This window comes from Arachis ipaensis, chromosome B03, assembly GCF_000816755.2.
Source record: "Arachis ipaensis cultivar K30076 chromosome B03, Araip1.1, whole genome shotgun sequence".
NCBI classification, from domain to species: domain Eukaryota; kingdom Viridiplantae; phylum Streptophyta; class Magnoliopsida; order Fabales; family Fabaceae; genus Arachis; species Arachis ipaensis.
The window spans coordinates 22,439,599-22,461,105 of NC_029787.2; the positions used below are offsets into that span (position 1 = coordinate 22,439,599).

The 21,507-nt window shown below is 37.4% G+C and overlaps 2 protein-coding genes across 8 annotated transcripts; one reads left to right on the plus strand and one right to left on the minus strand.

Moving 5' to 3' along the window:
* Window positions 1-13,243, plus strand: LOC107629827 (protein Mpv17; the record flags this gene model as incomplete). 7 transcript variants are annotated; one of them, XR_002359011.1, is given in 7 exon segments in its annotated part: window positions 1-230; window positions 2,162-2,314; window positions 2,675-2,807; window positions 3,181-3,220; window positions 5,660-5,703; window positions 12,644-12,778; window positions 12,862-13,243. XR_002359011.1 is itself a non-coding variant. In XM_021118420.1 (7 exon segments), coding segments are annotated over 6 exon segments (683 nt in total), but the record flags the coding sequence as incomplete, so codon positions are not given.
* On the minus strand, window positions 7,020-11,193 carry LOC107629828. Its single transcript, XM_021118424.1, has one exon. It carries the CDS (start codon window positions 11,055-11,057, stop codon window positions 10,476-10,478), a length of 582 nt encoding a protein of 193 aa, XP_020974083.1. The 5' UTR covers window positions 11,058-11,193; the 3' UTR covers window positions 7,020-10,475.

Genomic DNA, 21,507 nt, shown 5'->3' on the forward strand with positions numbered 1-21,507 from the left:
GTGGGCATTGCGGGTTATGGAACTGGAACCCGTTATCGAGGAAACAGAGGCCGTCTCAACGGCGTCGTATTCGGTCCAATTCCGGTTCAACCGGCGGCCAGGGTTACAGGTTTCCGTTGAAACAGGCGGTGACCGCTGCCTCCCTTGCCCTCGCAGGAGACACAATCGCACAGATTAGAGACCGTTGGAGCAAAGCAAAGGCTGTTAATAAGCACAGCAATGACCCTCAGGTAAGTAAGTAGAATCATTTTGATTCATTTTATTTTTCGCAACTCTTGTTTTCTTCCATTTAAATTTATTTGTTTTTTTCCACTTTCTTCATTGAGCTGAGTTTTTGTTTTCTAGAAATTAGTCTTAGTCGCGGGGTTATTGAACATGTAGAACAGGACCAAGTTCTAAATACCAGAGTTTTTTTTAACTCGTTGTTTTGAATTACCTTATTTTATTATCAGATTGTTTGGGTGAGTTTTTAAGAAAAGATTTTTTCTGAGTTATCTTTTCTTAAAAGATCTTATGAAAAAATAAAAGTAATTTTATGTTTGGATATTTCATACAAAAAGATCTTTTTATATATTAATTATGTTTGGGTATAACAATATAAAAGTATTTATTTATGAGGAAGTATAGGGAGCCAATGGAATATCTGTACAATGTATATAATGGAGGTTTAGGGATGTCCGATTCAGTATTAGAGATATAACCATTAGTATTACTTTTTTCTATCAGTTTAAGTTTTTGGGATGAGTGGTTTCATGACATTTATCCGAAAGGTCATGTTTATTATCCCTGTACTCGGATGGTTATTAAAGATAATATGGGTGATGTTCATTTTTTAACTCATAGCTCATTGTACACCTTGTACAAATATTCCATTGACTCCCTTGTGAGATTCTTTATTTATTTATTACATGAAAAATATATTTTTTTAAAAAAAAAATCTTTTAAAAAAGATGCAAATTAAAGTTTTTTAAAAAAGATGGTTTTTTATTTTTATTTTTCTAGTGCTTTTACTTCTACTACTAAAAATTTGTCAAACACGCTAAAAAATAAAAATAATATTTTTTTCATTAAAAAAGATCTTTTTTTATCAAAATAATAGCACCCAAAGAAGCACTAAAATTCAAATTTTTAATTAATTAAATAATTATTAACAGATTTCGCAGAGCCTTTATATGAAATATTTGATCGGGGATATCTTGTGCTTTTTGGCTATAAATAGTTTTCTGGATCGCTCTATATAATGCATCGTAGAAAATAGAATTCTCTTTGGCTCTTTTTTTTTCCCCTGATTTTTATTGTTCTTATGGTTATTTTTGTACAATGATTATTATTTACAAAATAAATGAATACTATTATAATTTATATTTAGGAGCAACACTAGTTTTATGGTTGGAAACTTATTGTATAAGTTGATTATAACATCTTTGCACACGTCAGGGTTAATACACTGTTTAATTAATGTCATCAAATTCACAATGGGGCTTTATAGATCTCTGATCTTCAAATCTACTAAAACATCAAATTCACATAAGTAGTCTCATGTTTTGAATGAATATAATACAAAGATGAAATTTGAAATATATTTTTAAATCAATTACTATATCTGGAAATAATGTTTGGAATTGAAAATGATTTGATTTACTTCATATAAAATTTAAAACTGTTGATTTTACTTAATATAAAATTTAAAGAGGAGTGTTAAGGAGCCGGTAAATTTTGTGATTTGTAGCCATCAATTATCCATCATTAGTATTTTTAATTGTATGAGATTACATCTAATTGTGTGTGATTACTCACTTTTCTTTTGCTGGTTAAGTGCTGGCCAAATTTTAATAAAAATGCTGTCCCTAGACTTTCTCAAATTTAAAACTAAATCAGTTTCTACTAAATCTTATTGATTTTTGTTGAATTTCAAAGCTAAAGCTATTCAATCCGTTGGGATTTATCAATTTTTTGTTTTTAATTTTCTTTTTGAAAGAGTTTTAAAATCAAATCTGCTCCCTCTTTAATTCATTCCAAACACTGCAGTAGATACTATTGTAATCCCATTGTAGAATGCATTTTCTTTGAGATGTTACGTTTGCCTTCTTAAAGAAAGATAAATGGTTAGAGATAATTTTGGATTGGCTATTTTGTTAGTTAACAAAGTGTTTCCTCATAGGATGCATTGAGCCAAATTTCAGACCATGATTGGCTACGAGCTCTGCGAATGACTTCTTATGGATTCCTTTTATATGGCCCTGGTTCTTATGCTTGGTACCAATGGCTTGACCGCCTTTTGCCGAAACCATCGATTCAGAACATTGTGTTAAAGGTAGTGCTATGTGCTTCACTATGAGTTAAGCATCCTGCTAAATAGTAACTCTAGTGAAAAGTAGATATTTTTTAATGTCTTGATTTCTCGAAATCTTTAAAATCACTAAACTCTTTCTTTGTTGGTAGTTAAGCACATGCAATGTATAAATTGACATTTGAGCTAAATAATATGAGCAGTTGAGTATAGTTCACCTGAGTGCTTTGGGAGCACATAATAATTTCGAAGGGTATCTTTTAGGAAGATAAATCAATTTTCACTTCGTTTATTATTTTTATTTAATTTAATTTATAGAAGCAAGAAACATTTGTTAAGGATACTTTCTAATTCTCTCTGTGTTTTTACTCTGCCTTTTTGCAGGTTTTACTAAACCAGATTATATTAGGTCCATGTGTCATTGCTGTTGTTTTTGCGTGGAATAATTTATGGCTAGGGAAGGTCAAAGAGCTTCCACAAAAATACCAAAGAGATGCTCTTCCAACATTACTTTATGGTACAAACCTCATCAACTGGTTGTTACTCCCTTTGTTTACTTAGATCTGTTAAAAAACAATAAAAAAACCTCTTAAGAAAAGTGTTGTATTAATCTTGCTTATATAATAACATCATAAATGGTTCCTATTAAAACAAACTTATTCAATTAATATAATTAGTATCACAGTTAACACTACTTTGTGGGAAGAAAAGAATTGATAGTTTAATACTTCTATGATCTTAGAAATTTACAGATATTCTGAAAGTATAAAATGTTTAAAATTTGACAGATATATTGAAACGAAATGAGTATTTATGATCACTTGACTTGCCAATGCTTCTGTATTTGATATCCATTGATGTGAGCCTTTATGTCTAATTGGTTTCCACAGGATTTAGATTCTGGATCCCTGTCAGTGCATTAAATTTCTGGTGCGCATATTATTTCAACTTTGTCTTTCATTTATTTTATGTATGTGTTTTTCTTCTTTTGCAATCTTCTACTTGTGAATGCAAATAGCTTTGGTTTAGAAACCAAGTTCAGTGAGCTGTGTGCCTTCGGTATTCTTACATCTTAATTTGAAAAATAATAATGTAAAGGAGAAACTTGCTAAGTTGCTCTAGGAAAATTTTTTAAACCTATGCAATTTACAAAATACCTTCATAGAACAATGAATTTTCATTTTCACCTATCAAGTAACAAATTCCCAAGTTCCCCTTCCTGTTCTAGGAAATGATTATGGAAGCATCTTTTCTATGACGTGATAAGAAGCTTAATACTTCTTGATACCATAATGAAGAATTATGGGAAATTATTGTTAGATGGATTTCGTAATTTAGTTTTGAATCTTACTCTTACAGAATAGAACTTCCCAGATGTTATAGTGTAAGGTTCAATAATCATTTCACTTGTAAGTATATTCTTGACTCTGAAAATATAGCAAATATTGGTTTAAAAGAGGCACAAGAGAAGATTTAACAAGGGAAAAAAAGATTTATTTTTACTTTTTGATGAAGTTATTATCATAAAATATTGATTATAATTCCATGGATTCATAGGATTTAAGATATTTTATGGTTAAGTGAGTGTACATTTTCACAGTAAATTATATGTAAAATCTATAGTTATTGTGTTTTCTTTTTTAATTTTTTTATTGAATGTTTTGTCATTTTAGTTAGTTATGTTTTGGTATGACATGGTGCTCAGGATGACCTTAACAATAAAATTTTTCTGCCACCAAGTTGAATATTGTAGTGGTTGCCTTGTATAATGTATTGTTAGCCAACATGATAGTTTATATTATGTTTTGAATCCTTGTTATTTGGTAATGCATAATGTGCATATTACTATTTACAACTTCCCATCTAATTAATTAATGTCTTGATCCTTTCAAGCTCTTGTGGCTTTTTTCATGTGTCACGTTAATTATATTGAGCTCATGAATAATAATTCTAAAACGATGGAGAGAGATATTCGTATTCATTAATTCTCGTTTGTTGTACATCTTGATGTGGATATTTGGGTCCCGTAATTGATGATAATAATATTAAGTAAAAAGTCCATAACAAGGAGTGGTTAAAGTCCCTATTTCTGATCAGGCCTACATTTCCACATTAGAAGCTTTCATTTGGGGAAGGCATGTAGTTTTTAGTAAAGCTGAGGTTGGCCGATTGTGGTACAGTCTCATCAACATGAGCAATGAGATGTATGATGCTGTTCAACACTATATCATGCCAATTCAGTTTGTGACTGTAATTATGAAACCTAGTGACCTTGAATATCTTATGGATGATAAATTTCTTGTGCACCATATTTTAGCTCCTTGCAAATATGATTTACTGAGAATTTGTTTTGATACACAAAAGGAGGAGTGGGATATTAACTATGATTTCTATCCCTAATCTAGAGAAAGATAGGAGGAACATATCTTATTTGATACCATGATACTAACTTGCCATAAGAAATCTTCTAAGAAGATATGAATAAATCTAAAGGAAACAATAGTATTGAGAAGAGTGTTACAACATCTTAGTAGTGCCTTGGCCCATATATCATATATGATATTTAAATTAAAAAAGTAAGTTGAAGTGATGGTCTCATGAGAAGGTAGGTTAAGCCAAACTGCAAAACCTTCAAAATTTTCAAATAAGCCAACAAAGCTGAAATGTATGCTTTCAGTTACTATGAATCTGATTTGGTTGATGTTTCTTTAAATTCACGATGGATTGACATGCTTGCATGGAAATCTAAATTCATAGGATTAGTTGAATTACATTTGAATCAAGATTTATTTTGTATACTGTCCACGTGACATTTCATTTCTTAGTCAAAACTCGATAACTTTGTTTTTTTTTTTTTGATTGAAAATGGATCTTGTGGTTCTAGCGATATTGGCAAGCTGTTAAGGTGATGGTTTGCATTGTGTAACTATTGACTCTAGTATCTTTGTTTACATTTGCATTGTGTGGCTTTAGTGGCATGAGATAAAAGACAAAATACATTTTTAAAATAAAAAGAACAGTCAAAATTATCATTATTATGTTACTAAAGTTCTGTCTTTAGATTGTATATTAATGACCTCTTTTAAATGTAAAAGAAAAATTGTTGACAAAATACATTATTATGCTTGCTCTTGAACCTTCTCAAGGAATTAGCAAATAACTAGATGCCTCAGAATTGATCTACTTGAATTTAAAAGAATATGTACTGGTAGATTTAATATCAAATGCAAGCATGACTCACCGACATTGTTAACCTTCTTAGCTTCAATGAAATTTAGGGCTTTTGTGATGAACATGCCTTTTTTATTCTTTATTTTTCTATATCAAGACTTTTGTTTTTCCTTGGATTTTCTTCTCTTTATGGGGAAGGCTTTTTACTGCATGGCGAATATCCTATTTCCCTTCTGGGTATGGTAAGAAAATCCATTATATATTGCTTAACACCACCATTTGCATCATACCTCATTGATGGAACTATTCGTAATTTGTAAATTGACTAGTCTCAGCTTACTGCATACTTTTCTCTAATGGAAGCAAAATAAATTTTGGGTAAAAGTCAGTGCTCGTTGATTTGTGTTTGTCCACTCCTTGTGATAAGCTTTATACACAGTACTTTCATTAGTCAAGGGAGGATCATTTCCCAAAGTTATGGCAATACCTTATTTCCTAAGAACTAGCTCAATATCTTCCTATTGCCCTTTATTGCATGTCAAGAAGCTCAACATGGTTAGCAGTGCCGTTTATAATAAAGCAAGGTGTTACACTGGAATTTATTTGAAGGGAAATATAGAAATACAATAGAATAGTAAAAGACAACAGAAGAACTTTGAGAGTCGTCTTCTCTCCTAGCCTAGGCCTTTCCAAATCTTTTCCTACCTCTCACCTAATCAGCTCTTCCTTTTATTGCCTTCCCTCAAATTAATTATCATAATTAGCATTCAACTCCTACGATTACGCCTCCCTGATTCTCTCATATGACTAATTCAATCATCAATTATTGTCACTTGTGATTACACATTTCTCCTGCCCTATTATTCCTCCCTTTTTTTATTCTAGCTTCTTCTAGAATAATGATAAGGTAAAGGGATTATTTTCTTCCCTGTTTTAGCTGCCTTTGCTACTGACTCACCTCTCTCTCTCTCTCTCTCTCTCTCTCTCTCTCTCTCTCCAGGGTATGTAACAATACCTTCCCCTTGAAGCATCACCTTGTCCTCAAGGTGAAAGGAAGGAAAGGCTTCTTGAATTGCAGCTGTTGCTTCCCACGAATTCTCGAATTCTCGAATTCTGGAAGGTCCCTCCACTTGATCAACACCTCCAATTTACCAGCCGCATTTTTCCTAACAGCTAGGATTTCTTGGGGTTCAGCTTGTAGTTCATACTCTTCTGTTAGAGTCGTAGGAAGTGGCTGAATCTGAGCAGTGGGCTTGACACACTTCTTCAATAAAGAAACATGGAAGACCGGATGCACCCGAGCTCCTTCCGGTAATTTAAGCTTGTAGGCAACCTGCCCAATCTTCGCAAGAATCTCATAAGGGCCATAGAATCTTGTACTCAGCTTTTGGTTGACCCTTTTTGCCAAGGTCTTCATTCGATAAGGCTGCAGTTTGAGGTACACAAACTCTCCTGGCTCAAAAGTGACGTCCCTCCTCTTCTTATCAGCATATGTCCTCATTCGGTTTTGGGCCCTTTCTAGTTGAAACCTCAATTCATCCAACATCTAATTCCTTTCCTCCATAAGATTTCTTACTTCTTCAACCGCAGCTTTGCCCTGACCCCGCAACAGAACCGGGGTTCCCTTCCATAAAGGGCCTTGAAGGGGGTCATTTTGATCGACCCATGATAATTGGTGTTATACCAATATTCTGCACAATTCAGCCATCAGGGCCATTGCTTTGGCGTAGACCCCGCAAAGCACCTGAGGTAAGTTTCCACGCACTTGTTGACTGCCTCGCTTTGCCCATCCGTTTGGGGATGATGGGCTGAGCTCATCTTTAATGATGTGTCTGCTGCCTTGAAGATTTCGGACCAGAAACCACTCATGGACAGCCGGTCACGGTTGGAAACAATCGATGTAGGGAGCCCATGAAGTCTCACCACTTCTTTCACAAACAGGTCTGCAACTTCCTTTGCTGAATAAGGGTGAGATAAGGGAAAGAAATGAGCGTACTTCGTCATCCTATCAACCACAACGAAGATGGTGTCCTTCTCTTGTGCCTTTGGTAGGCCTCCAATGAAGTCCATAGCTATATCTGGCCAAATATTTGTCGGAAGAGGGAGTGGCTATAGCAGCCCAGCTTGGAGTCAAGGTGGAATGTTTGTTCCTTTGGCATACTTCACATTGTCTCACGTAATCCATGATGGCCTTCTTCATTCCCTCCCAATACAGTACTCCAGCTATCCTCTTATAAGTTCGGAAAAAACTAGAATATCCTCCCAACTTTGTGTCATGGAATTCCTCCAATATCTTGGGAATCAACTTCGAATACCTTGGAATAACCAAATGCCCTTGGTGCAGCAACCTCCCATTTTTAAATGCATATCCAGCAGTAACCTCCTTTCCAAAAATCAGATCTTGCATAATGCTCTTGAGTTTTGGGTCATGTTGCACCTCCTCTTCTAAGTTTGCCCATTCAGCTGAAACCATGGAAACAACAGCAAATTGGAGTTTTCTGGAGAGGGCATCAGCTACTTGGTTGTCTTTCCCTGCCTTGTATTTTATTTCGAAATCAAACCCAAGCAACTTGGTCATCCACTTCTGTTGTTCCTTGCCTCCGATTCTCTGATCAAGAAAGAATTTAAGACTCTTCTGGTCCGTATAAATAGTGAACCGTTGACCCAAGAGGTAATGCCTCCATTTTTGAATTGCCAAGACTATAGCCATCAACTCCCTCTCATAAACAGATTTAGCTTGAGCTTGTTCAGAAAGTTTCTGACTCATGTAAGCCACCGGCCTGCCTTCCTGTAGAAGTACTGCCCCTATTCCCTTCCCGGAAGCATCAGTTTCCACTGCGAAGGGCTTTGAAAATGAAGGGACAGCCAGCACCTTGACTGTCACCATGGCAGTCTTGAGTGCTTCGAAAGCTGCTTGTGCCTCATTACCTCACTTGAATTGATCATTTTTCAGTAGTTGTGTAAGGGGCCAAGCTATGCCTCCATAATTCGTCACGAAACGGGAATAGTAACTGGTTAACCCAAGGAATCCCCTCAACCCTTTGGGGTCCCTTGGAACTGGCCCATCCACCATGTCTTGAACCTTTTTGGGGTCTGCTGCCACTCCTTCTTTGGATATAATGTGACCCAGGTATTCAATATGTTCTTGGGCGAATTTGCATTTCTTCTTATTGAGTTAGAGCTGGTTGCGCCGGAGGACTTCAAAAATCTGCTGCAAATGACCTCAATGTTCTTCCAAACTCAAGCTATAGACGAGTATATCATTGAAAAAAACCACAACAAACTTCCTCAAAAATGGTCACAACACCTGATTCATGAGTACTTGGAAAGTGGAAGGAGCGTTTGTGAGCCTGAAGGGCATCACGAGAAACTCATAGTGTCCTTCATGAATTCGAAAAGCGGTTTTGTGGATGTCATCTTCTCTCATCCTTAGTTGGTGATAGCCGGACTTGAGGTCTAGCTTAGAGAATATGTTTGCATTTCCCAATTCGTCTAGCAGCTCATCAATCACCGGAATTGGGAATTTATCAGCTATGGTCTCTCAATTCAATGCTTGGTAATCTACGCAGAATCGCCAGCCTCCATCTTTCTTTTTAACTAGGATCACCGGACTTGAGAACGGGCTAGTGCTCGGATGTATGATGCCAGAATTCAGCATCTCTTCTACAATTTTCTCAATCTTGGTTTTCTGATATTGTGGCTATCTATAGGATCTGATGCGAGGAATTTCTGACCCTTCCTTCAAGATGATTGCATGGTCCTTCTCGCGTTTGGGTGAGAGGCCTATAGGGGTCTGAAACAAGTCCCCATATTGTTGCAGAAATTGTTTAGCTTCAGCAGAAATCACCTCTTGCTCTCGCTCCTCGGTGGCAGCAACCTTGGTGGTGATAACATAACCCTCCCCATCACTTTTCAGAGCGTGCAAAGTCTTCTTCCATGAAGCCCTGCTTCTGCTCAAGGAAGGATACTTTTTAGTTGCATTTGCCTGCCATCTTGCTTCCAGTTCAATGTTAATTCTCCATAATCTCCCACAAACCTCCCTAGACTCGCCAGCCATCCTGATCCTAACACCACCTCCGAACAACCCAGCTTCATTACAAAGAAGTTTTGGACTATTTGGACCCTTGAATATTCAAGTGAACTCCTTCACAGCCTTCATTCCCCTTTTCCATAGCACCGTTCCCCACCTCCACTTGAAACTCCCTTATCTTTCTCACCGGTAACACCAGCCGCCTAACCATCTCGGTGGCAATGAAATTTGCCGAAGCCCCAGGGTCGATGAGCACCACCACTGTTCTGCCCTGAATCTCCCCTTGAACCTTAAAGGTCTTGTGAGTAGTAAGTCCCCAATAGCTGTATGATGACAATTGCAGCTCTTCCCGTTCAAGTTCCCCTTCATGGGCCTCTTGGTTCATCCCTACGTCTCCTTCTGCATTTTCTCCTAGGAGTATGATTTGATAGTGCTTCATGGAGCACCTATGATCAGGTCCCCACTTCTCTCCACATTTGAAGCACAACCCTTTCCTCTGTCTCTCTGCCCACTCTTCGTTCGAGAGCCTCCGTGTGCCGCTGTTACAAGTCGTCTGCGAATGAGAAGCGCTGCTGCCTCCGTTCGAACTGGTGTTGAAGCCTGTACGAGGAGTAGGGGTGCCTCTGTTTGTGTTGGATCCAATCTCTCCCCTCGATTCGCCTCTGCCGCCGTGGGTGTTGTACTTCGCCGAACTAGGATTTTTGAAAACTCCAAATCTAGCTCCCACCGAACCGGATCTGCCTGATCCGCTCCCTTTCGTCAACCCCTCCACCCTCCTGCCGTTAGGGTCAACCCCAGTCTCCTTCCATGCTTGATTTCTCCATTCAATAGCGTAGCTCTATCCATTAAAGCTGGTAAATTATCGAACCGAGCCACCTCCAACTCCAACTCCGCCTGAATTTCCTTTTTCAGTCCATTTGCAAAGATGCACATGAGAGCCTCTGTTCGCAAGTTTCTTTGCGTTCGTGCTGCAGCCTCAAACTCTCACCTATACTGAGCGACGACCTCCACCTGTTTCACCTCTAGTAACGGAGCCATGGGGTTGAGAGCAGCTCCAGGTTGAAAACGTTTCAATAAGTCCTCCTTGAATCGTCTCCATGTCTGAAATGGTGTGTATTCTTCCCACCACTCCATCCATGCGAGAGCCTTTCCCTCCAAAGCAAGAGTGACAAAGTCCATCCTTTCTGTCGGAGCCACCTGGGTGACACGAAAATATCTTTCCATCTTCACCAGCCAGCCATTTGCATCATCTCCTGAGAAGATAGGAATGTCAAGCTTCCTGGTAGGCTCAAATCTCCTCTGTTCTATTTCACCTTCATTATTACCACCGCCTCTGCCTTCTGAACCTTCTCCATCTCCCCCGTTTCTCCCTCCAGCCCCGTTTCCTCCCTGGTCATGGTGTTGTTGCGAAAACATTTCCCTCACCTGTCTCAGCAGGTTGGTGGATAAGAGTTCAAATGATCGGTTTTGAGCTTCCAGCAAACGATTCTGGGCCTCCCTCATCTCCTCCATTTGCTTCTCCAAGACTTCCAACCTCGACTCCATGGCAGCTCGCGTGGAAACCATGCACAGAACACCTAAGATCGGTGCTTTGATACCAGTTGTTACACTGGAATTTATTTTAAGGGAAATATAGAAATACAGTAGAATAGTAAAAGACAACAGAGGAACTTTGAGAGTCCTCTTCTCTCCTAGCCTAGACCTTTCCAAATCTTTTCTTGCCTTTCACCTAATCAGCTCCTCCTTTTATTGCCTTCCCTCAGATTAATTATCATAATTAGCATTCAACTCCTACGATTACGCCTCCCTGATTCTCTCATCTGACTAATCCAATCATCAATTATTGTCACTTATGATTACACATTTCTCCTGCCCTATTATTCTTCCCTTTTCTTTATTGCTTCTTCTAGAATAATGATAAGGTAAAGGGATTATTTTCTTCCCTTTTTTAGCTGCCTTTGCTGCTGACTCAGCATTCTCTCTCTCTCCAGGGTATGTAACAAGGATAACAGTCTTTGTTAGTAAGGAAAATATTTTCAGTTCATGGTAAAAGTTACAAGTAGACAAGGCCAACAGATCAATTAGTGACATGGACAAGGCCATGATTATAAAGATCTGATATTTGAGGGCAGAAGAATTTTACTGTTGAGGTAGTCGTCTCAAATACTATGCTGCCCATCTAATTAACCCCATGGGTCAGTCAAGCCAAAACCAACTCAAGTTGCAAAATATCTCAAAAAATGAATAATTTTATTAATTTTACGAGTGAGTCATTGTGGTTGTATACAACTCACTTAACTAATAAAGCTATCCACAGGGATAAACAGATTGTGATTTCCTTTTCCACCGTGAATGCTGAGTTATTGCATGTTACAGCACTGTGTCTCAGAGAGTTTGGATGCGAAACTTGGTTTTTGCTGTTAGAATGTGACACCAGTGCCAAACCCTAGACAATTGACTGTGATATAGTTCAGTTAATTCTCCCACCAACTAGTAAGTGGTGGCCCTTCATCTCTAAACATATTAGGATAAAGTCTCTTGCCCGTTAGATAAATGATTAAGAAAACATAAATATGTGATTGTTGACCATTGGGATATTATTTCTCTATGTGGATATTATTTACTAGCCATTTGCAAATAGAAAAACACCTAAAGTATCCATGTTTCATGGTCATTGTTGATAAGGTGCTTTTATTATGAAGTGATTGGTGAACTAAACTTTGTATATTTTACTATTTGCGTATGGCTAGCAAATAGATTTGCAAACTAAAGTGATCTCTTCACACGGTTATTATTTTTCGGCTATTATTTGTAGCTACAATCATTTAATCGTAGAGTAGCATACAATTTTTTATTTTTTCAGAAACTTTTAAGCTAACAAAATTCCTAGAGTAGTTTTTATGGTTATTATTTTTAAGCTACTGTTATTCAACATTAATCTATGACCCAACCAATGTTGCCCAAGTAGGAGAATATACTAATATTTTGTTTTCATATTTTGATGGAGTAGTGGATATTTTGTTTTTACAAGAATGGGTAACATGGCTAGTTTGATGATTCTATGAACATTAGTATTATTATAATGAGATTGTTGTGAATTTTGGATTTTATTTGTTATTTGAATTCTATACCTATATATCTGTTATATATAGGGTGGTGCCTCTTCAAGCACGAGTAGCTTTCATGTCAATGGGCTCAATATTTTGGAATTTCTACTTGTCATCAACCATGACCAAGTAAAATGCATGCTGTGTTAGCAATTTTGCATTCTTTCAAATCTGTACAAGGTATTCATCAGTCATTACTTCCAATTTATGTTTTGGTTTGTTATAACTTATTGCAAGTCTTTGTCCTATGATATCTTTTGCAGATTGATCAGAGTCTAACCGATTTGGGTGACGACAGAAAGGGGTAAATGTGCAAATGGCTTCCATGCTAACATTTGTCAAATGTGCAAAAGATTTTACCCTCTTCTGAGAAACTGATGATAGCAAGAGAACCATTGTAATTGGAACTTTTTCTTTTGCCTTTTTCCCATGAAAATTGGAGTATAGGTATTACCTATCCCAGAAAGGAGAAAAAGATGGAATATGTGTCATCACATGTGTTATTTTTTAATGGAAATCTCACATTTCTCAAGAGTACTGTGTGCCAGTGTCACCCTCTTTACAATGTTCTAAAGATAAATAGCAATTTTGCTCTATAGCACCTTTCAGATGGGCTAATATAACTGTATAAGTTTGTCTTTCTCATTTTTGGAATTTTATGATGTGCAAAAGAATTACGAATTAGCTATGTGCTCCAAAAGTTTTTTATAAGAATGTTGTAATATTTCTTGATGATTCCCTCTTTAAATGTGTGAAGAATCTATAAGCAATAGAGGGAGTTAAATCTCAATTTGGTTCCTGAAATTTGGTCTAATGTTTAGAATGATCCCCACAATTTCGTTGGCCCCAATTAGAACCCCCAAATTTACAATTGTGGCTCCAAGTTGCCCCTGCAATAATTTCCGTCACCGGAATGCTGATCTAGCGCAATTGCATGACATGGTGGACACTACTTAAACGACGGCGCATTGGTTTCGCGCGCAACCCCTTTGGAAACCACGTAGTGTAAGGGTTTTCTTGATATTTGGCAACTTACGATCGTCGTAGTGAAAAGAAAGAGTTTTAATTCACAAAAAACTGAAATGACGTGGTTTTCAAAGGGTTTGGGCGCGAAACCAATGCGCCGTCGTTTAAGTAGTGTCCATTGTGTCATGTAATTGCATCAAATCAACATTTTGGTGATGGAAATGATCGCAGGGACAAGTTAGAACCACAATTGCAAATTTGGGAGTTCTAATTGAGGCCAACAAAATTGTGGGGGTCATTCTAAGCATCTGGCTATTTTAGAGGCGAAATTGAAATTTAACTCGCAGAGGTGATGATATTCATGGAAAAAAAAAAGAGGCTGAAAAATCTGTCTACACTAATTCTTTTTTTTTTTTTTTACCAAAACTATTAAATTTACATTGTCTGGGAATTTGGAAACTCCTGAATATGATCAAGAGCAAAAAAAATTCCCTTACATCAAGAAGCTAGCAAACTCCTGTGTCACATAAATAAATAAATAATAACATAAAATGTACAACAATTTTGTAGCCGAAGAAAAGTAAGGATTGGATATGCCTTTTTCATCAACTCCTCTAAATGAGCAAGGAAAAGCTAAGATTGGGAATATGAAAGAAGGTTCCCACTAAATATATTCAAGCTGGCAAATAACCCACATAATTGCAGTTTGTAAGGAAGAAAAGACCTTCGTTTATTGCTCTCCTTCTTAAGTCTGTTCATCACGTAAAATTGTTCATGAGCTGATACTCTTTTCTTTTCCCTCCTTCCCTTTGCCTTTGTTTTCTTATTCGTTGATGCTGGACAAATTAGACCGTCCTTCCCATCGTTGAAGTTTTGACGCTTCAGGTGCCGGCGTAGCCGCCACAAATTTAAGAATGAAATCGAGCTCTTCTTGTTGCGCCTCTTTTTCGACTCCTCGACTACTTCCACCTCTAAATTCGTCATTTTCTTCGACAACTCGCAGATTATTGGTTTAGGTGCTCCCTGTGATTTAGAAGCTAAAGGAAGAACATTGCAATGCTGCTCAACAAAGAACCTCTCCGGCGATATCCCGAGAGGTGATGATATCACATTACAGTTTCTCGTGGGGAATCGCCGGAGAGGTGATGATATCACATTACCATTTTTCGCCGTGATCATATGAGATTGGTGGAGAACGGGAAAGATTGGTTTGATTTGACCGTTGTCAAATATCTCTTCCGCAGTTACAAATGTCTCTTTTAGACTATCAAAGCATGGAAAACTAAAATCTTGCTCTTGTTCTTTAAGTTTTTCAGCGTCATGATTGACTTTGAAATTGAATGTTAAATCATGATGGCATTTTTCAGGAAGTGGTGCAAACTCATCGGAATCAAAGAATGTATGAGGAAAAGGGAACGCTGAAAGGGTTTCCATTGCCAGCATTTTCAAGAACTTGTGCTGAAGAACTTGTACTTTCTTTTCTTTGGTTTGGAGGGCGTGATAAGAAAGATGATGAAAGTTTCTTTTATATAAAGTGTTGGAACGGTTATTTTTTTTTTATTGGAACAGTAGTGATTGGATATGAAGGGGAAAATGTGAAGAGGAGAGTAAAAACGTTAGTAAGGTGTATAATACGGTTCTTAGCCTATATGTCCAGATTATCAGTTTCTAATCCTTTCATTCTTTTTTTGTTATTTGAAACCGAAAATGGATATTTTACCAAATTTCTACTATCTTTTGGATTTTGGACGTTCCTTTATTGTAAGCACTTACGTAGATAAGACAGCTAGTATATGCTAGAATCTAAATGTTTAAGTTATATTACCTAAAATAATTTAATTAAAAAAATTTAAAACAAAAAATAGTTCCAACGAGAAAATATTTGTATTGAAAACGGCAAAACAATATTCGAGTATTGAGAATTTTATACCAACTAATTTAAGTGGAGAAAATACATTTGCTACAATTACTTAATTAGTAATACATGCTCGTTTCTCCTTTAGCACTGCGGTAGTACTTGCATGTTATAAAAACAAAGAGAAGGGCTAGGGATTTTTTTTTTAAAATAAATAAATTAAATATTTTATTTACGGATATAGATAATTTGTAGTCTATTTATTAATTTATATTCTTTTACTTATCTCATTTACAATATTTTATTTACCGTATAAACAAAATAAGATTGTGCATATCTCGTTTATAGTGTGTAAACGAGATAAGACACATTTATCATTGCACATATCACGTTTGCACACATAATACATGATCGAGAGCGATCAATACGTATCTCGTTTACACTGTAAACGAGATATACACAAACTTATTTTGTTTACATTGTAAATGATATATTAAAAAAATTAACTCGTTTACACCGTAAACAAGATAAAGTACGACGAAACTCGAGCAACTATAAAAGGATATGCAACTATTTGTATTCTCTACAAACATTTCACTTCTTTTTCTCCTCTCTTTTTCTTCAATAAATTTAGTAAAAATGTCTAGTGGTAGTTGATACGGAATAATTAATCCGTATAACTACCGGCAAGTATACTGGGTCGTATCAAGTAATAAAACTCACAAGAGTGAGGTTGATCCCATGAGGATTAAAGGATTAAGCAATCAATAGCTAATTGATTATTCTAGTTAGACAATCATAGTTGAATGTTAAGCGAATAGATAATATAAATGGCATGAAATTAAAATAAAGCAATAAAGAGCAAGAAAGTAATAGCATGAATGTAAAGTGCAAGAAAAGAAAGTACTGAAAAGTAAATTGCAAGGAATGAAAAGTGCAAGAAAGTAAATGACGGAAAGGTAAAATACTAGAAGTAAAAATAAAAAAAGAGCATTGGGATCAAGAGATATTACATTCTCAGGATCAACAATTCTCATCTCCTCTTCAATCATGCAATCATTGATCTCTTGGCAAATCATAAGTAATCAAACCCCAATCTCTTGGTGATTTGATTTCTCTTAACTTGATCAACTGCCAATCTCTTGATCTAATTGGTCATGAGAAGAGATGAAGTTCAATTTCCGATTTAAACACCACACAATCCTCAAGATCTCAATTCAAAGTGGTTACAGGTCACATACCGGACTAAGAATGTATTGATCAAGAGAATTATGAGAGAAGAGCCTCAAACTGAATTCCATGACTCCTTTCTCAAGTTCATCATGGAATTCAAATAGATCTAATCCCTCTCTCGATAGTAATTAGATCTTTGAAGCACAAAGACTCTCTCTAAAGAAGCAATGAAAGAAGAATTGAAGATAAAGAATGAAAATAAATCAACCCATTAAATTGCAATAGAGCTCTCTTTCCCAATGGAAAGAGTTAGTGACTCATAACAAAATATTTACAAAAGTATATGAAAGAAAGTGGAAGAGAAGAGAAGTGTGGTGAGAAGAGAGGAGTCCGACGACCCCCTCCCCAGAATCTCCTCCTCAATGATGAACTAAAGCCTATTTATAAGCTACCCTAGATTACAAATTCAAATGAAATTGAAAACAAATTACAATCAAATGAAAATTAACTATTCTAGATGATTCTTGTGGCCTTGATTGAGTGGTATTTGTGGGCTTGCTTGCTTGAAGTTTGAGTAGAGTTTGAGTGAGAAGAGTGGACCAACTTGAAGTTCCAAAGGTGTCTTGGTATGTTTGGGTGCTCACTTGGGCTTGGGCGCTGATTTAGATGCTCACTTGGGCAGCGCCACTTCCAGTGCCAGGATGGATGCTTGAGTGTTTTTTTTTTTGCTTTAAAGATGTCTATTGTTTGTACTACAATTTTATGCCCACTATAGTTTATTATACATCGTTGGAAAGATCTGAATGTCAGCTTTCTAACGCAACTAGAAGCACATCATTTAGACCTTTGTAGCTCTAGTTATACCCCTTTGAAGAGAACAAGGTCATGCTGGCAGGATAGCTGGCGCTCAGTTTATTGAGCATGCAAGTGAGTGCCCAAGTGAGCGCCAGGCCTGCTCCCAGGGGTGTTCTTGGCGCTTGGCATGTGAGCATTGAAGTGAGCGTGCAAATGAGCGTGCAAACGAGCGCTGAGGATATGCTCCAGGTGCTCCTTAGCAGTTGGCACATGAACGCCAAAGTGAGCGCTAGCCCTTGTTGGTTGTTGGCACTTGATGAATGAGCGCCAAGGTGAGCGTGACAATGAGCGCTGGTCTTTACTTCAGGGGATTCCTTTTATGGGTCATGGGCCACGCTTTTAAAAGCGTGGCCTAAGGTTCCAAAGCATATCCATGCTTCAAAGCGTGTCCAAAAGCTCATTTTTTCTTCGTTTGAGCTTGTTTTGTGCTTTTTGCTTCTTTTTCTACCATTTTCTACAATATTAATCAAATCAAAGAAATCAAAGTAATATACAACTTAAGCACAAAAATACTCAATAATTAAGCATAATGAATTAAATTTTGATATGAAAAAGCATATAAAAACACAACATGATTCCCATGCATCAGTAGTGATATGTTGTTGTAAGTGTTTATCCCAATTGTCTTATGAGAAATACTGGGGTTATATTTGACTTTGATAATCCTATTCTATTACGTATTCAAAAAGTAAATTTTTTGTCTGAGCTAAAGAATTTAATATTGATGAACCTCGTGCTAACGAGACAAAAGAGATTGAAAGAGTTGAGTATAGGTTGCTAGCATTGATAGGAGATGAAATTTTTTGGTTTCATCTATTTTGGCTCGATGGCGATGATGAGCATGTGATTCATGTTTGATATCCATGGAAAAATTATGGCAGAACAAGTGATGGACCTTTCTGTGGAGGTGGGTGATGTTGGTGGTGGTAGTTCTGGCCACTCGAATTTTATCCAGGATGACCCATCTCTTGCACCACCACCGTTGCACTGTGCTAGTCCAGTGGTAGACATGGAAGAGTTCGATGAGGAGTATGTTGTCAATAGCAACGATAGTGCTTCTTCTAAGGTTGATGACGATGAGGAGTTTGTACCAGAGACTCCAGTCGGTGCTTTTGTTCGGTATCTTCCACCTACACTATAACCAATTCCAGAGTTATCAATTGTACTCAATCCCTATCATACATTGGATCTGAACACGATGCATGAGAGAAATTTATTTTTCAATATGGGTAGGGATGATTACAACATAGATGGTGGTGTGGAGTTTCGCATTGGTCACATATTCAAAAGTAAAGAGACAGTTATGCAAGGTTGAAGAATTACAGCATTCGGAAAAGTGTTGAGTATAAAGTTGTGGAGTCAGATCGATCAAAGTACCATGTACACTGCAGGCAATTTGTAGCAGGATGTCTTTGGAGTCTCCGTGTTATCCTCCGACAGAATCTCAGATATTGGTAAGCCTTACTTTATATTGTAATGTATATTTTCATTTATAATTATTATTTTGGTTTTGAATGCCTACCGATTATATTTTAATTCGTTAGGGAGGTGCGTAAATTTGGCGGTGCACACATCTGTTTAGCCCTCACCATGTCTTAGGACCATCAACAATTGGACAGCATTCTTATTTGTAGTGTCATCCTGTCCCTCACATAGTCCAGTCCTGTTCTACAAGGTGTAGTTAGACAAAGTTATCACTTCAAACCCTCATACATAAAGAATCTTGATGGCGAAGCAAAAGGAAATTGCGTAGATATACAGTAATTGGGATGAGTCATATAATAAGATGCCGAGGTTGCTACAAGTATTGCAAAGTTGTTGTCCCAGAATAATATGTAATTTTCGGGAGGTACCGTACTATGATGGGCACTTGGGGGTACGCAACTGCAGCCAATTTGATAAGGTATTTTGGGCTTTTTCTCCCTATGTAGAGGCTTTTAAGCATTGCAAGCCTTTCATCTGCGTCGATGGCATGCTGTATGGCAAATATGACGGTGTGTTGCTAGTTGCAGTGGCACAAGACGATAACAATAACACCCTTCCTGTGGCATTTGCAATTGTCGAGTCTGAGACTACGGAGTCCTGATTGTTCTTCCTTACCAACCTGAGATGACATGTGACACCACAAGAAGGGATTTTGATTATATCTAATAGATCCTAAGCGATCAAGGCTGCACTTAGAGCCAATGATAGTAGTTGGAAGCCTTCCTTAGCATTCCATGCGTACTGTGTCAGACACATGGCCACGAATTTTATATCTCGTTTCAAATCTACCGAGGGAAAGTGATATCTCATGAATACTGCTTATAGTCCAAGCAACACTAGGTACAAGTGGTACATAGATGCTTTAAGAGGGCTATCGCGTGAGCTGACAAACTGGGCCAGTAGATTCAACAAGAAAATATGGTTACAACATTGTGATAGCAGTCACAGGTTTGGGCACATGACAACTAACCTCTCTGAGTGCATGAATACAGTTCTGAAGGATATGTGGTATTTACCAATTTCAGCTATCGTTAAATGCACTTATAAGAGGCTGCATCAATTATTTGTCAGGAAGAGCAGGGAGGCACAGGGACAGCGGGTAATCATTTTTCTCAATGGCTGCTAGTTGTTGAGAAGAATAGGGAAGGAATCCCTAAGATGTGTGGTACACACTGCGACAAGAGGGCCTCAATGTTTGTGGTGGAGGAGTTAGATCCTTTTGAGGGTTGGAGAACATGTGACTATGATCTTTTTCAGTCACTTTATTTTCTGTGTCGTCATGCACTTGTTGCTTGTGTCGCCGCAAGTGTCGAGTGAGAAACATATGTTCATCCAGTGTACATGCAAGAGGTTGTGTTCAAGGTGCACGAGGTTGAGTTTCCCCAGATACCAAACGAGAAGCTATGGCCAGAATGGTACAGGACACATTTGCATCCTAATCTTACCATGCGTAGAAAAGTAACCGGCAGACCAGTTTTCATGAGGTTTTGTAATAAGATGGATGAGGTTGAGCGCCAAGAGAAACGGTGTGGGCTATGTAGGCAAACTGGCCATGCTCGGAGAGGCTATTCCAATCAACCCATAGAGGATAACTAGTTGTGTCATGTCTTTGGTATATTCCATTTATTCTAATTGTGGCGTGTATTTCTATGGTTTAATTATCTTATTTTTGTGGTTTATTTCATTTATTACAAATTGAATGCAAAATATGAGTTAGTAATCGACGTTCTTTATTATTCAAGTAAACTTGAAAACAGGTACTAAACTAACATAAGTTGGATAATAGACGATGGTAGATAAAGTGTCGGTACACAAACTAAATAAAGTACAAAACACAATCTAAATAAACGACAGTAACACAACCTAAATAAAGTACATAATACAAAATAAATAATACAAAAAGCATGTAAAATACATCATCAGTGCTGGTCAGGTGGGTAATGCAAGGATGTCTGGTGCCAAACAATAGAGGTTGTGTCTATCGAGAGGGCCTGGTAGCTGGTAGGTCATAGAGCCGAAAGTGCCTGTACATGCGGTGATGGAGGAGGTGGAGGATGTGGGTATGGCTGAGTGTCATGGTACTGCACATGAGGATATGGTTGTGTCTGGTAGTGAGGCTGCATAGGTGCATAATGTGGTGTGGCAGCAGCGGCTGGGATACAGTCATCAATCGCCTATAGTCGACCAATGGTAGTGTCGCATACTCAGCACCAGGGCGCACATCTATGTCGTACGAGTAGCTAGGCCCCGATGACAAGCAAGGAACCCACACTGAGGTAGAAACAGGAGCTGATGAATGATGAAGACCTTGGCCGATACTCCGCTCTCTACCCGTGTGGAACTAGTCCACAATATGCTGCATGGCCTGTTGGTGGAGGTGGAAACAAGCCAGGCCTGTAATAGAGTATATTGGCCTAAGTCTGGCCTGTTGCCTGGTATAGGCTTTTTAATAAGTATTGAGCCTGGCCTGTTGTTAAATCTGGTTTGGCCTGAAGCCTGTTAATAGGCCTGTTTTTTTTTTTTTTTAATAATAATTAAATTTAAGATATAATTTAATTTTTAAAATTATAAAATA